General features: G+C 46.9%; 1 protein-coding gene across 8 annotated transcripts in view; it reads right to left on the bottom strand.

Annotated features, from left to right (window-relative positions):
- The window catches only part of LOC118400926 (inactive ubiquitin carboxyl-terminal hydrolase 54-like), a 120,615-nt gene that overhangs the window by 23,494 nt on the left and 79,703 nt on the right, over nt 1–17,418 (bottom strand). For all 8 annotated transcript variants that reach the window (XM_052477298.1, XM_052477299.1, XM_052477292.1 and 5 more), the window contains 8 exons: nt 16,659–16,793; nt 15,190–15,303; nt 14,963–15,045; nt 7,199–7,304; nt 5,363–5,509; nt 4,673–4,822; nt 2,518–2,686; nt 2,051–2,236 (listed from right to left, as the gene is read on the bottom strand). In XM_052477298.1, coding sequence (XP_052333258.1) covers nt 2,051–2,236; nt 2,518–2,686; nt 4,673–4,822; nt 5,363–5,509; nt 7,199–7,304; nt 14,963–15,045; nt 15,190–15,303; nt 16,659–16,793 — 1,090 coding nt within the window. The remainder of the gene's footprint in view (nt 1–2,050; nt 2,237–2,517; nt 2,687–4,672; nt 4,823–5,362; nt 5,510–7,198; nt 7,305–14,962; nt 15,046–15,189; nt 15,304–16,658; nt 16,794–17,418) is intronic.

Genomic DNA, 17,418 nt, shown 5'->3' with positions numbered 1-17,418 from the left:
TGTCTGTGTGTGTGCATATATATATACCCTGTCAGAGTGTGTGCATATATATCTACCCTGTCTTTGTGTGTGTGCATATATATCTACCCTGTCTGTGTGTGTGCATATATATCTACCCTGTCTGTGTGTGTGTGTGTGTGCATTATATCTACCCTGTCAGTGTGTGTGCATATATATCTACCCTCTCTGTGTGTGTGTGCATTATATCTACCCTGTCTGTGTGTGTGCACATATATCTACCCTGTCTGTGTGTGTGCATATATATCTACCCTGTCTGTGTGTGTGCATATATATCTACCCTGTCTGTGTGTGTGCATTATATCTACCCTGTCTGTGTGTGTGCATATATCTACCCTGACTGTGTGTGTGTGTATATATCTACCCTGTCTGTGTGTGTGCATATATATCTACCCTGTCTCTGTGTGCATTATATCTACCCCGTCTGTGTGTGTGCATATATCTACCCCGTCTGTGTGTGTGCATATATCCACCCTGTCTGTGTGTGTGCATATATCTACCCCGACTGTGTGTGTGCATATATATCTACGCCGTCTCTGTGTGTGCATATATATCTACCCCGACTGTGTGTGTGCATATATATCTACCCTGTATGTGTGTGTGCATATATATCTACCCTGTCTGTGTGTGTGCATATATATCTACCCTGTCTATGTGAGTGTGCATTATATCTACCCTGTCTGTGTGTGTGTGTGCATTATATCTACCCTGTCTGTGTGTGTGTGCATTATATCTACCCTGTCTGTGTGTGTGTGCATATATATCTACCCTGTCTGTGTGTGTGCATTATATATACCCTGTCTGTGTGTGTGCATATATATCTACCCTGTCAGTGTGTGTGTGCATATATATCTACCCTGTCAGTGTGTGTGTGCATATATATCTACCCTGTCTGTGTATGTGCATATATATCTACCCTGTCTGTGTATGTGCATATATATCTACCCTGTCTGTGTGTGTGTGCATTATATCTACCCTGTCAGTGTGTGTGCATATATATCTACCCTGTCTGTGTGTGTGTGTGTGTGTGTGTGTGCATTATATCTACCCTGTCTGTATGTGTGCATATATATCTACCCTGTCAGAGTGTGTGCATATATATCTACCCTGTATGTGTGTGTGCATATATATCTACCCTGTCTGTGTGTGTGTGCATTATATCTACCCTGTCAGTGTGTGTGCATATATATCTACCCTGTCTGTGTGTGTGTGCATTATATCTACCCTGTCTGTGTGTGTGCATTATATCTACCCTGTCTGTATGTGTGCATATATATATCTACCCTGTCAGAGTGTGTGCATATATATCTACCCTGTCTTTGTGTGTGTGCATATATATCTACCCTGTCTGTGTGTGTGCATATATATCTACCCTGTCTGTGTGTGTGTGCATTATATCTACCCTGTCAGTGTGTGTGCATATATATCTACCCTCTGTGTGTGTGCATTATATCTACCCTGTCTGTATGTGTGCATATATATCTACCCTGTCAGAGTGTGTGCATATATATCTACCCTGTCTGTGTGTGTGCATATATTTCTACCCTGTCTGTGTGTGTGTGCATTATATCTACCCTGTCAGTGTGTGTGCATATATATCTACCCTCTGTGTGTGTGTGTGTGCATATATATCTACCCTCTGTGTGTGTGCATTATATCTACCCTGTCTGTGTGTGTGCACATATATCTAGCCTGTCTGTGTGTGTGCATATATATATACCCTGTCAGAGTGTGTGCATATATATCTACCCTGTCTTTGTGTGTGTGCATATATATCTACCCTGTCTGTGTGTGTGCATATATATCTACCCTGTCTGTGTGTGTGTGCATTATATCTACCCTGTCAGTGTGTGTGCATATATATCTACCCTCTCTGTGTGTGTGTGCATTATATCTACCCTGTCTGTGTGTGTGCACATATATTTACCCTGTCTGTGTGTGTGCATATATATCTACCCTGTCTGTGTGTGTGCATATATATCTACCCTGTCTGTGTGTGTGCATGCTATTCCTGAACTCCTCCTCCTACTACCTGTGGTCTCCAGGCTGCTGCGGGAGGCTGTGTCGTTGTCTGGGTTACAGATGACGGTTCCCTGGGAATCGGAGGAGAAGTGGCTGGCCATGGACTCATGGTGAGAGTGGGAGTGGGAATGCTTGTAGGAGTAACTGTCTGTCGACGAGTCGGTGCGCGTGTCACTGGAGATGGATGGCTCGCGGCCTGAAGACAACAGCATGACAGCGGAACAGATGCAGACAGCCATCAGAGATAACAACGGGAACACACAAGCCAGGACTTAATCAGAACAGTACAGAGAGCAGGAAACAACCGCTTCAAGAAGGAGAAACACGTGGTGTATAAATTGCATTTGTTTTACTTTAACTACTAGTTCCATTTGAAAGAAGAAGGGAAAAAAATAATATTTGAACACAGGTGTGGTAATGCAACAGCCATTCTATGCGTGTAGCAAGTGATCTTGTGTGACGCGAGGCGTCTCGTACCCGAGTCCTCGCTGTCGTAGTAGGACCTGTTGAAGTGGTGCAGGTCCAGGCGGGAGGGCAGGTCCTGCACTGACACGGGCGTCCCCCGGGGGTCAGCGTAGAGCAGTAGCAGGGGCTGGTAGTGGCCCTTGATGCACCGAGACACCACGTCCTTCCACTTGGGCCCGATCTGCCGGGAAGAGGAAACTATGTCACGACTTTCCAGGAAACTCAAAAAAAAAAGGGGTTAGACCTGCGCATTCAGGCCCATCCCTGAAGTGAAATCTCAAACTGTTCAGGAAGAGTCAAACAGACACCCAGAAAAGTACACACAGAGCGAAGCGAGTGAGCTCACAAAAGAATGCGAGTTAGTCAAGACCACAGTTACAGTACAATAGCTACGGCTAACATTAACACGACTCTGTAAGCGCCAGAGGGGCCATTTTCCAACCCCTCTTACCCCAACCTGGTTTTCCCGAATGCACAACGAACGCTCTGCCCTCGCTCAGCACAGGAATCTGTGACAGGAAGTCCCGATAGCCCTATCATATCAGAAAAGTGTGTGTGTGTGTGTGTATGCGTATGAGTTTGAAAGCGCAAATGTGTGCGTGGGTCTACAGAGGTGGCCGCTTTGCTCTAGCTCTCTATTGGCCACGCCCTCCTGTCCAGCTGGCCAGATAAACAATAGAGGGATATCCTTGTTTTCAGGCCACTTTTGTCCAAACCCTCACTGGCTCACGTGCTGGCTTTACACAGACAGACAGAGACAGAGAGAGACAGAGACAGAGAGAGAGAGACAGAGAGAGAGAGAAAAGCTGCTTTGTATGCCACTGCCCAGGAGTGAACGTACAGCACAGACATTTATGTGACTAAAGCCATGATAGGAGAGAGGGGAGAGGGGAAATGAGCGAGAGAGGAGAGAGAGAAAGAAAAGGGGAGAAAAGGGAGAGAAGAAAAGGATAGAGGAGTGGGAAAAGGAAAGAGGGGAGACATTTTTGAAAGAAAGTGGATGGACAGAAGGTGAAAGAGCCATGCCACTGGGGGGACTAGGTAGAGAGATAGAGAGGAAAAGAGAGAGATGGGAGAAATGATAGGTGCGAGCCAGAGCAGTGAGAGAAGGCCCGGTGCCCACAGAGCTGTGTGTCATTTCCTTCCCTCCGCCCGCTCCCGGGAGAGGTGGCGAGAGACACACACCACAGTTGGGCCAGCAGGCCAGGCATGTGGAACTAACTAACTAACGCCTCTGCTCAATGCTCCCACACCTCGTCACACAGAGAGGGGGACATGACCTGGAACTAAAGGAGAAGCCAATCAGAACTCGCACCCATGACTGGCCACAACACTGCCGCAGTGTGAACCACCAATCAGAGTTCATCCAGATGACCTCATGTGACAGGCTTTGGGTTCCTCAGCAACTCTGCAGACCTCTCATTGTCCATGATAAGGACTGTGGCAGGTTACATGTGTCTCTCCATGAATTTTTGTACATACATGTTGATTGTTGTTTTTGATGTAAATTTTGTCTGGCCTAAATATCCCCAGTAGCATAATAAAGTAAAGTAAACTATTCCTATGACAACTATTCCTCCTTGGGCTGTGATGACAACGCAGTCTGTGTCATCGATTAAAAATTGAGCAAAAACAACCCCAGCTCGCCAGTGAGTCAACGAGCGGGTGAATAATGTAAATTAATGGCGCCGGGGTGAAATTAGCGACAAACAGAGAGAGAGAGGGCTTTGAATAGAGCCCGACGGGCCACGCTTCTGTTTAGCAATGAAAGAAAACATCAGGTCATTCGTTGTTAAAGGATGAATGTCCTCTCCCTCTTGACACAGCAACGGGAGAGAGAGACGGAGACATAGACAATAAGCTGTAAAAGTGGAGGACTCTCAACTGAGAGGATTCCACAAACACGTGTATGGCTCAACGGTCTTTCTCACAGTAACATCACCCAAGTGAGGAGCAATGTATAGCCGAACATGGCCTGTGTGATTTTCAACTGCAAAATACCGTAGGAAGAATAAAACACAGCAACTACACAGTAAAAACAAATGGTTCATGTTCATGGTCAGGATTAGGGGTAAAGGAATCCCATCCTACATGAGTGAATAAGGGCAACTTCTCTAACCATTCACCCGGATGGATTGATTGATTGAGTTTGTTTTTTTTAGATTACCTCTTTGACATGTGCGTCGTCAAAGTACATCCACTTGCGTATCTTGGTCTGGAAGAAGAAGGTGGAGTAGTGCTTGCCGTAGTAACACACCATGCCCACCAGGTAGAGCTCTGCCTGCTTGGCCTTATCATCTGTTACTCTGTAGAAGAGCTGAGGGGGACAGGGGAGAGGAATCATGTTCAGCCCCATAGGGAGACAAAAAAATACAAAAAATACTGTCCTGCAATACTGTATAGCTAAATCATACCCCCAGGGTACCCAAACAGACATCGGGAATTTTGGTATCAGATCATAACACAACTCGCAGAAGTACCACTTCAGAAACGCTCCAGAGGTTCTCAAAGGTTAGCTCTCTTTTACAGCAGGTAAACACCTTGAAAAATTCATTAGCGAGGGAGATGGTGCCTGACTGTGTGTGTTGTGTCAGAGTATAGAGACATCAGACTGCTTTCTATCCACTCTGGTAGTCATTGGCTAGAAACATTACAGCACACACAACCCAGTATGGCATAACTTAGTGGCATCTTCTGAAGAAAACTGTAAGAGTGTGTGTGTGTGTGTGTGTGTGTGTGTGTGTGTGTGTGTGTGTGTGTGTGTGTGTGTGTGTGTGTGTGTGTGTGTGTGTGTGTGTGCGTGCGTGCGTGCGTGCGTGCGTGCGTGCGTGCGTGCGTGCGTGCGTGTGCGTCTTACATCCCCCAGGCGCAGGCAAGTGCCCAGGCTGTGGATGACGTCCTCTGCCAGGTCTGAGTGGTCAGAGTCCCACACCAGACCTATGGTGATGATCTCTGGAGAGTTCATAAGTACCCGACGAATACGCAGCTTCTCCCCACAGTTACTCTGAGGTAGGGAGAGAGAGAGAGAGAGAGAGAGAGAGAGAGAGAGAGAGAGAGAGAGAGAGAGCAGGAAGAAAGACGAGAGCGTGTGAAGAGGAGGGGGAGAAGAAAGGTAGGGGGCAAGAGATGGAGTGGGAGAGAGAGAAGGGGGAAGTGAAAGAGGGGGACAAAAAGGAGACGCAAATTGAGCGTAATAAATCACAAATATAAACCCAAAATCCTCAAACAAACTAAAAAAAAACTAAAACAAAGTCTACCATGACTCATTACGTTCCGAGTTGACAGTGATCTTCATCCATTTAGCTTTTTCAGTGTTGACTACGGTTCAATTCAGAGCACCCCTCATAGTGAGCTGTGTCTGAAAAGGTCAGCTGGCTGTAGGCCAATGACAACCGACCAATTCAAGTGTCACTTCTATGCCCATCACAGAGAGACAGCCTTCCTTTAGACAGAAACTCTACCCACACACTGGGCCCAGCAGCATGTGGGGTTCCTTCATAGAAGGTTACCACAGGACTCCTTTCACAGAGCTGATGTGGGCCAGAGCGGTACAGCGTGTGTGTTTTTGTTCGTTTGTTTGTATGTGTGTGTTTGCGAGGGAGAAGGACGCATGTCACCACATGCACCTGCCATCTTGACCTCCTTTGCCGGAGAGGGGCAAAATTCCCTCTCCTTTTGTGCGTTTCTCAGAAGTGAGGCTGGAACACAAGCGGGCGGCAGGCCCCCGGAAGGGCAACGATTGTGCACGCGCCAAATTTGACATAAACAGAGGAGACTTTCTCACAGCACAGGCGAGCACTGGGGTTTCTCACACACAGACCAGCGGGAGAAGCATCAAAGTCAGCCTATACTTAGCGAATAAAAACATATTTCTGAAAAAGGCCTGTAATTGTACAATACTGGGGCAGCTCGTTATGATTATGTCGACTCTGGAGTTGACCGTTAGAATGACCAGAGGCTTTAATGTTTGATAAAGATAAAGCTGGGAGGGAGTATCAGAATTATAAGAGTCATGCTTGACTGGGAGATTTCACATTTTAAAACGCTAATACTTTGAGCTGCTCATGTTGATCCATCCTGGTCCTTTCAGTTCCGTTTCGAACCCAGAGATATTACAGTCGAAGCACTGAGGACTCCGTGGTGAGTTTGGCTGACCTCAGAATGGTGTTTACTGCCCATGTGACGCCATCAAGTTCCTCTGAACCAGTCCGCCCACACTCAACACAAGCCTCGGAGTTAGATTGTGTGTGTGTGTGTGTGTGTGTGTGTGTGCGCGTACGCAAGCGTGAAAGTCATAATATATTTCTTGACTAAAGAATCCTACAGGACATGAATATTTAACTTTTTTTTCACCATCATAAGTAAGAATATTTCTGGTGGGAGTGTAATATCTAAAATCTATCTATCTCTATCTATCTATCTATCTTAAATAAACCCCACGGCACCCCCACGCAAAAATACTTTTTTTTACCTGCACTTGTCTTTTCCTACTAGTACTGACTTTGTTGATAACTACTTTATTGCAGGGAAAATGTCCTTACTACGACGGTGCTATCTGGTTGTCCCACCAAGCTATCTTAAGATGACTGCACTAATTGTATGTCGCTCTAGATAAGAACGCCGGCTAAATGAGAAAAATGTAAATGTGCATTAATGGTACGGTGTGGTAAAGGATTCTTGTATACCAACTCACCGGACAGTTGCGTAGGTCTCCCATAGTGCTGGCGTTGCGGAGCAGCTCTCCAAACATGCCTGGTGTGGGCTTGTCTTTACACTCCAGCATCCTCACCGCCTGGTTACTGTAACATGGGGAATACACAGAACACACACAACTCAGACATCTACAGTGTGAGACAACACACACTCAGACATCTTGTCCTTGCAACACCAGGGTTGTGGGTATGATCTGTGGGCCACATAGTTTGTAGGGGAGAGTGGGGTAAGTTGAGCCAAAGGGTTAGTTGAGCCACCCTTGTAACTAGGAAACCATACACAAAATGAATCATGTGACCAAATATTTAGGAAGAGGTCATCATTTCATGTGAAGGAAAAAAACACATGGAAAAAAGTGTCAAGCATGTTAGGTCCAAAAAAACTGATTTTCACAAAGTCAAATTAATGCATTGTGTTATATCTAAACCAAAGTAGAGTTTTAATATGGTTTTATACATCAGTTGGGGTCTCTATAAGCTACACTATGCGGTTCTAAACATAGCACGGAAAGTGCATCCTTGTAGCTGTGTGAGCTAATATAGTCTAAATGTTTGCCATGGGGTAAGTTGAGCCAATGGCCATGGGGTAAGTTGAGCGAATGGCCATGGGGTAAGTTGAGCCAATGGCCATGGGGTAAGTTGAGCCAATGGCCATGGGGTAAGTTGAGCCAATGGCCATGGGGTAAGTTGAACCATATTTGGAGAGTTTCTCCCATTCTCCTTTGTAGATCCTCTCAAGCTCTGTCAGGTTTTATGGGGAGCGTCACTGCACAGCTATTTTCAGGTCTCTCCAGAGATGTTCAAGTCCGGCCTCTGGTTGGGCTTCTCAAGGACATTCAGAGACTTGTCCTAAAGTCACTTCTGCTTAGGGTCATTGTCCTATTGGAAGGTGAACCTTCACCCCAGTCTGAGGTCCTGACCTCTCTGGAGCAGGTTTTCATCAAGGAACTCTCTATAATTTGCTCTGTTTATCTTTCCCTCGATCCTGACTAGTTGCCCAATCCCTGCCGCTGAAAAACATTCCCACAGCATGATGCTACCACCACCATGATTCACCGTAGGGATGGTACCAGGTCTCCTCCAGACGTGACGCTTGGCATTCAGGCCAAAGAGTTCAATCAGGAGGTGAAAGAAACGCACACCTGTTTAGGCTAGGTGCTGGCTAGTGAAAAACAGAAGAAAGAAGAACAGAAGAAAAAGGAAAAGAAAGAGGACAACAGTGAAACAGTCAGCACTTCTATTGCAACTTCGTATTTCGTCGTCCTAACGTAGTCTACACTGCTATCTGCCCAGCAGCTAGCCAGCTAGCAAACGTCCACCATCTACCGAATAGCAGCACTGTAGAAACTATTACACTCAACTGAACGACTTGATTAGTGTAGTGTTAGCTAGCTACATAGTTGTCTTTGCTGTCTTCGTATCCAAGATAATTGTGTAGTTTAGAGCGTGTAGTCTTAGAGTGATTATCTTAATTTACCGAGGTTAACTAGCCAGCTATTTGTCGTCCTTAACGTAGGAGACACTGCTAGCTAGCCAACAGCTAGCCAACGTCTACTGAATAGAACTTCCGCACTCAACAACCCGGTCGCATTCCGCTTCGCTCCACAGGTAGTATCACATTTTCATTTCATTTCATTACAGCACAACGGTTTGATTTGTTTGATCGTAGCTAGCTACATAGCCGTCTGTGTATCAAAGATAATTGTGTAGTCTAGAGCGATTTTCTAGGTTAGCTAGCCAGCTATTGTCGTTCTTTTAACGCAACGTAACGTAATCAACACTGCTAGCTAGCCAGCTGGCCCCGAATAGCAGCACTGTAGAAACTATTACACTCAACGGAACGACTTGATTAGTGTAGTGTCAACAACGCAGCCACTGCCAGCTAGCCTACAAAGTCAACAAGGCAGCCACTGCCAGCTAGCCTACTTCAGCAGTACTGTATCATTTTAATCATTTTAGTCAATAAGATTCTTGCTACGTAAGCTTAACTTTCTGAACATTCGAGACGTGTAGTCCACTTGTCATTCAATCTCCTTGCATTAGCGTAGCCTCTTCTGTAGCCTGTCAACTATGTGTCTGTCTATCCCTGTTATCTCCTCTCTGCACAGACCATACAAACGCTCCACACCGCGTGGCCGCGGCCACCTAATCTGGTGGTCCCAGCGCGCACGACCCACGTGGAGTTCCAGGAGTCCGGTAGCCTCTGGAACTGCCGATCTGCGGCCAACAAGGCAGAGTTCATCTCAGCCTATGCCTCCCTCCAGTCCCTCGACTTCTTGGCACTGACGGAAACATGGATCACCACAGATAACACTGCTACTCCTACTGCTCTCTCTTCGTCCACCCACGTGTTCTCGCACACCCGAGCTTCTGGTTAGCGGGGTGGTGGCACCGGGATCCTCATCTCTCCCAAGTGGTCATTCTCTTTCTCCCCTTACCCATCTATCTATCGCCTCCTTTGAATTTCATGCTGTCACAGTTACCAGCCCTTTCAAGCTTAACATCCTTATCATTTATCGCCCTCCAGGTCCCCTCGGAGAGTTCATCAATGAGCTTGATGTCTTGATAAGCTCCTTTCCTGAGGACGGCTCACCTCTCACAGTTCTGGGCGACTTTAACCTCCCCACGTCTACCTTTGACTCATTCCTCTCTGCCTCCTTCTTTCCACTCCTTTCCTCTTTTGACCTCACCCTCTCACCTTCCCCCCTACTCACAAGGCAGGCAATACGCTCGACCTCATCTTTACTAGATGCTGTTCTTCCACTAACCTCATTGCAACTCCCCTCCAAGTCTCCGACCACTACCTTGTATCCTTTTCCCTCTCGCTCTCATCCAACACTTCCCACACTGCTCCTACTCGGATGGTATCGCGCCGTCCCAACCTTCGCTCTCTCTCCCCCGCTACTCTCTCCTCTTCCATCCTATCATCTCTTCCTCTGCTCAAACCTTCTCCAACCTATCTCCTGATTCTGCCTCCTCAACCCTCCTCTCCTCCCTTTCTGCATCCTTTGACTCTCTATGTCCCCTATCTTCCAGGCCGGCTCGGTCCTCCCCTCCCCGCTCCGTGGCTCGACGACTCATTGCGAGCTCACAGAACAGGGCTCCGGGCAGCCGAGCGGAAATGGAGGAAAACTCGCCTCCCCTGCGGACCTGGCATCCTTTCGCTCCCTCCTCTCTACATTTTCCTCCTCTGTCTCTGCTGCTAAAGCCACTTTCTACCACTCTAAATTCCAAGCATCTGCCTCTAACCCTAGGAAGCTCTTTGCCACCTTCTCCTCCCTCCTGAATCCTCCTCCCCCCCCCCTCCTCCCTCTCTGCAGATGACTTCGTCAACCATTTTGAAAAGAAGGTCGACGACATCCGATCCTCATTTGCTAAGTCAAACGACACCGCTGGTTCTGCTCACACTGCCCTACCCTGTGCTCTGACCTCTTTCTCCCCTCTCTCTCCAGATGAAATCTCGCGTCTTGTGACGGCCGGCCGCCCAACAACCTGCCCGCTCGACCCTATCCCCTCCTCTCTTCTCCAGACCATTTCCGGAGACCTTCTCCCTTACCTCACCTCGCTCATCAACTCATCCCTGACCGCTGGCTACGTCCCTTCCGTCTTCAAGAGAGCGAGAGTTGCACCCCTTCTGAAAAAACCTACACTCGATCCCTCCGAAGTCAACAACTACAGACCAGTATCCCTTCTTTCTTTTCTCTCCAAAACTCTTGAACGTGCCGTCCTTGGCCAGCTCTCCCGCTATCTCTCTCAGAATGACCTTCTTGATCCAAATCAGTCAGGTTTCAAGACTAGTCATTCAACTGAGACTGCTCTTCTCTATATCACGGAGGCGCTCCGCACTGCTAAAGCTAACTCTCTCTCCTCTGCTCTCATCCTTCTAGACCTATCGGCTGCCTTCGATACTGTGAACCATCAGATCCTCCCTCTCCACCCTCTCTGAGTTGGGCATCTCCGGCGCGGCCCACGCTTGGATTGCGTCCTACCTGACAGGTCGCTCCTACCAGGTGGCGTGGCGAGAATCTGTCTCCTCACCACGCGCTCTCACCACTGGTGTCCCCCAGGGCTCTGTTCTAGGCCCTCTCCTATTCTCGCTATACACCAAGTCACTTGGCTCTGTCATAACCTCACATGGTCTCTCCTATCATTGCTATGCAGACGACACACAATTAATCTTCTCCTTTCCCCCTTCTGATGACCAGGTGGCGAATCGCATCTCTGCATGTCTGGCAGACATATCAGTGTGGATGACGGATCACCACCTCAAGCTGAACCTCGGCAAGACGGAGCTGCTCTTCCTCCCGGGGAAGGACTGCCCGTTCCATGATCTCGCCATCACGGTTGACAACTCCATTGTGTCCTCCTCCCAGAGCGCTAAGAACCTTGGCGTGATCCTGGACAACACCCTGTCGTTCTCAACTAACATCAAGGCGGTGGCCCGTTCCTGTAGGTTCATGCTCTACAACATCCGCAGAGTACGACCCTGCCTCACACAGGAAGCGGCGCAGGTCCTAATCCAGGCACTTGTCATCTCCCGTCTGGATTACTGCAACTCGCTGTTGGCTGGGCTCCCTGCCTGTGCCATTAAACCCCTACAACTCATCCAGAACGCCGCAGCCCGTCTGGTGTTCAACCTTCCCAAGTTCACTCACGTCACCCCGCTCCTCCGCTCTCTCCACTGGCTTCCAGTTGAAGCTCGCATCCGCTACAAGACCATGGTGCTTGCCTACGGAGCTGTGAGGGGAACGGCACCTCAGTACCTCCAGGCTCTGATCAGGCCCTACACCCAAACAAGGGCACTGCGTTCATCCACCTCTGGCCTGCTCGCCTCCCTACCACTGAGGAAGTACAGTTCCCGCTCAGCCCAGTCAAAACTGTTCGCTGCTCTGGCTCCCCAATGGTGGAACACACTCCTCACGACGCCAGGACAGCGGAGTCAATCACCACCTTCCGGTGACACCTGAAACCCCACCTCTTTAAGGAATACCTAGGATAGGATAAAGTAATCCTTCTCACCCCCCTTAAAAGATTTAGATGCACTATTGTAAAGTGGCTGTTCCACTGGATGTCATAAGGTGAATGCACCAATTTGTAAGTCGCTCTGGATAAGAGCGTCTGCTAAATGACTTAAATGTAAATGTAAATGTAGTGGAGTAGAACAATTGAAAAATGAAAGGAGAGCCGCACACTCTAGGAGCTCAGATGCAATAATTTAATAACCTAATATCCAACATTTCGACAGACAAGTTGTCCCTGATGAAGACAGCTTGTCTGTCCAAACGTTGGATATTAGGTTATTAAATTATTGCGTCTGAGCCCCTAGAGTGTGCGGCTCTCCTTTCATTTCTAAAGAGTTCAATCATACCAGAGAATCACTCAGAGAGTCCTTTAGGTGCCTTTTGGCAAACTCCAAGCAGGATGTCATGTTCCTTTTACTGAGGAGTGGCTCCTGTCTGATCACTACCATAAAGGCCTGATGGGTAGAGTGCTGCAGAGACGGGAGAACATTCCAGAAGGACAACCATCTCCACAGAGGAACTCTAGAGCTCTGTCAGAGTGACCATCGGGTTCTTGTTCACCTCCCTGACCAAGGCCCTTCTCCCTCAACTGCTCAGTTTGGCGGGGCAGCCAACTCGAGGAAGAGTCTTGGTGGTTCCAAACTTCTTCCATTTAAGAATGATGGAGGCCACTGTGTTCTTGGGGACCTTCAATGTCACAGACATTTTTTGGTACCCTTCCCCAGATCTGTGCCTTGACACAATCCTGTCTCGGTGCTCTATTGCTCTATTCAACCTTATGGCTTGGTTTTTGCTCTGACATGCACTGTCAACTGTGGGACCTTATATAGACAGGTGTGTGCCTTTCCGAATCATGTCCAATCAATTGAATTTACCACAGGTGGACTCCAATCAAGTTATAGAAACATCTCAAGGATGATCAATGGAAACAGGATGCACCTCAGTTTAGTTGAGTCTCATAGGGTTTGAAAACTTGTGTAAATAAGGTATATTTTCTATATATATTAGCTAAATGTAGAAACATTTGTTTTCACTTTGTCATAATGGGGTAGTGCGTGTAGATTGATGAGGATTTTTATTTATTTAATATATTTCAGAATAAGTCTGTAAAGTAACAAAGTGTGTAAAAAGTCAGGGGTTCTGAATACTTTCCGAATGCACTGTTTATTGACAACAACAAAAATGATGAACAAGAACCTGTGCGAAAGAGAGGCTATGATATTGTAGCAGAGGCACACAATGTCTTATGACATGGAGTCTGAGCTTGCTAAACATATCCAGAATTTTGCGGCCCAGTTTCATGGGCTTAGTAGCCTCAAATGCATGAATTGGCACATCGAAACAACATCCCTGTCCCATACAACTGGTTGAGAAATGGAAGGGGAAGTGATATTGAACGGAGAGATCGACATGTATATCTGAATGTATACATACATTTAAGATATACAATATACCACACCTCCCAGTCCATGAATTCAACTTTGACCTACCAGCACCACCAAACCCTGTCACAGGACACTATCACCCACTTACCCCAATGTAGATATATTTTGTTAGAAATAACATTACATTTCCCTTGATGTAGTGATGCTGAATGTAAAAAATGGCTCAACTTACCCCACTCCACCCTACAGACTGTGTTAAATGTAAGCATCTTTCAGATAAAAACATCATTCTAAAATACAGAGCACTACAGCTACAGCCTTAACACTGATGCTACTGATCATGTGACTGCAGGGCCTTAGACCAGTCCTTTGTCCACAAGGTGACTCTTTGTTCCGTTCCCATTCTCTCCAGGTCTCTCTGGGGCTCTGTCAAAGACACTCCAGGGTTATACTGTAACTCTGTGCTCTGGTGCAGGAGAGAGGCCTGTTATTGGGGGGGGGGCGTGTGTCTGTGTGTGTGTGTCTCTAACAGATAGAGAGGGGCTGGTGTTGGGGATGTTGGGCTCATATCAGGGCCAAATAGCGTTGAGGAATTAGACAGAGCCCACACAGTACACATAACAGACTAATCATATGGAATATTATTGTAGACACTTCATCACTTTTGCATAAGAAGTTTGCTCATAACATAACAAGCACTCTGGGCTGACTGGCTGGCCGCTACAGCAGACGAAGAGACTGAGACTGGTGTTGGGCTCTCCTGAGGGCTTCGCTGCAGACATCGCCACAGCTGGAGACGCAGGCAGGCAGCCCCTGGCTCACTACAGCTAGTCCGCAGCCTAGCGGAGGGAATGCAGGTGATTCATCCCTCCTTCCTCCTCCCACAGCCCAGAGAGGTTTGGTGGACAGCTCATACTGCCACAATGAAGAAAGCTATTACCCGTTCCTAGGCGACCTGATATCTAACCTAGCGGGTTACTTCTCTTTAGAGGAGGAGAGAGAAAGCACATTCGGTCACCATTGTGTCTCTAGGCCGAGAGAGCGTTGATTTCTTTTGTTGCTCTGCTCCGTGGAAAAGAGACCGGAAAAGCTTTTCATTCTATCATCTGTTTGTGGAGTGAATGGAGAAAATTCAATTGGAGAGCAGTGCCCATCAATTTTCACTTTTGTATAAAATGTGCGCCTATGTATGGTGTTAGTCAACTAGTCCGAACTGGTCAGAAGTGGTCAGAAGGAACCCCCTTGGAACTAGTCTGAACCAGTCAGAAAGAACATCAGTCAGATCTAGGCAGAACCAGTCAGCTCAATGCTGTTTTCCCAAGTCAAAGGATTTACTCACCAGAGGGATGTGGTGGAGATGTAGTGCACCATCTGAATGAATGGCAGTGGGTCAGAGGAGGCCCCACAGCTGCTACACACACACTGCAAACATACAAAGAGTTACACCACTAAGATAAGCACAGCTGGCTTGACTTCAGTTAATGACATAGAAATGGATGGGGGAGGGGGTCATCTAAATAAGTTACTGAGGCTTGTGTTTGTACTGAGGCTTGTGTTTGTGCTGACCTGTTCGAAAAGCGTCATGGCAAACTTCTGGTGTGGGATGCAGTGCTTGGCCGTGCAGATGTCCTCTTTGGTCTCGTCTGAGATGTGGAAATGAATCCGCATTAGGATGTTCTCCTGTGGGGGCAACAGTTAGAGACAGTCACGTTGGCTTCATTCCTGTTTGTGTTTGTGTGTGTAAGCAAGTGTGTATGCGCTTGCCCACATGTGTTGTTAACTGAATCACGTTACTACGTCATGACAAAACCAACACACAAAGAAAATATCCTCGAGAAAATCTTGAGAAAACTTATATTGCTTAAAGGAATAATCCACTTAAACTATCTTTTGATTATTATTTTTTTTTTTAAATGAATCTACTGTTGATTCAGTCTCAAAATGTTTTGCACGTTAGCAATCATGTCTTCAAGACATAGGACTTTCAAAATGCAAATTGTAACTTGCCACATCCTCATGAAGATGCATCTACAATTCGATTTTTGAAAGTCCTATATCTTGAAAACTTGATCACTGACATGGAGAACATTTTGGGACTGCATCAACAGTCGACTAATAAACAAAAAGATAGTTTTTGAGTGGATTACTGTTTTAAACTCAGTGAAGCAGCAAGGTGCTGCACTACAAAACACACAGAGGCTCTGGTTGGCCATCCTGAGCTAATTTACTGGGTGATTTATCACTCTAACTGCAGGCAGGAGCCCTCGGAGCGGTGGGAGTTCTGTAGCACTGCAGAGAGAGGGTCACCACGGGGAGGTTCCAATGTACACTTAGCATCTGCCTCAGCCCACCATCCCACCGCCTCCGGAATGCAGCCGCAGCCAAATAACCAGAATAATACTAATAAACAAAACAACCCAAGTTGCAGTTTCCGTATGTTCTCGCTTGTCAGCAGAACATAAAGAGAAGTGGAGAGAGAGGTTGAGAGGAGAGAATAGGCCCAGAGAGGGTACAGGGTATGGAACAATCCTCTGGCTGGCTGCCTAGCTGCGTTGCTTATAAAATGAGCTAGTCAGGGGGGGAAAATGGCAAAGTTTCTTTCTTTGTGGTAGTGTGGTAGAGGCTGGGTGGACTGCTTACTGTCACTGGGATCAGGGTAAAAGCCTTGTAGAGAGCTCTGCACTGCAACTTCCCAGAGACAAAAACACTTCCCACACTTTTTCTTTGTTCTCCCAAAGTAAATAGTGTCCCCAGCCATCGTTTTCTAAATGTTACGGCACTGCAAAAGTCTGATTTTTAAACATGGAACATTTTGTTATGAGATCACTTTTAGCTGATCTCTTAGCTCTGTTCTGTTTGCTAAGCGTGTAGGTGTATTAGAAGAGAGAGAGAAGGGGTGGAAGAATTAAGGGTAATGGACGTCGTAGGAGAGTGAGGGATGAGGTAAGTAACGGAGGAATAAGTGAGCTGAGAGAGTAATAGTGAGGGGGTAATGTAGGAAGAAGTGGAGGAGCAAAGGGAGGGTTGTCTCTTACGAAGCACTCTGCAGCGTCGTCCATGATGCCCAGCTGGAAGCGCTGTTCATCCTGGAAGGTCTTGGCCAGGGCGCTGCGGAGCGCGTCAGATGGCAGCACCTTCTCACTGCTGAACTGGAACTGAGCAAAGATACTCTAGAAACAACAAGAGACACAGTAACACAGCGGGGTGAACAACAGCGTAACACTCTGGAATAACAGGAATGGACTCAACAGAAATGATTCATGGATTGTACAAAGAAATGATGGAAGGGACTGGAAGGGGGTCAATATCCTTTATATCAAGTTAACACTAATTTCACCTCTTCACTGTTGACATTGAGACTGGTGTTTTGCAGATACTGTTTAATGAACCTGCCAGTTGAGGACTTGTGAGGCGTCTGTTTCTCAAACTAGACACTCTAATGTACTTGTCCTCTTGCTCAGTTGTGCACTGGGGCCTCTTACTCCTCATTATATTCTGGTTAGCGCCAGTTTGCACTGTACTGTGAAGGGAGTAGTACACAGTGTTGTAAGAGATCTTCAGGTTCTTGGCAATTTCTCACATGGAATAGCTGTAATTTCTCAGAACAAGAACAGACTGATGAGTTTCAGAAGAAAGTTCTTTGTTTCTGGCCATCTTCAGCCTGTAATTGAACCCACAAATGCTGACGCTCCAGATACTCAACGAGTTTAAAGAATGCCAGTTTTATTGCTTCTTTAATCAGACAGCAGTTTTCAGCTGTGCTAACATAATTGATCAATTAGCCTTTTAAAGTGA

Source organism: Oncorhynchus keta, chromosome 2 (assembly GCF_023373465.1).
Source record: "Oncorhynchus keta strain PuntledgeMale-10-30-2019 chromosome 2, Oket_V2, whole genome shotgun sequence".
Lineage (NCBI taxonomy): Eukaryota > Metazoa > Chordata > Actinopteri > Salmoniformes > Salmonidae > Oncorhynchus > Oncorhynchus keta.
The sequence above is the reverse complement of the archived record's forward strand: the minus strand, read 5'-3'. Positions and strand labels throughout refer to the sequence as shown.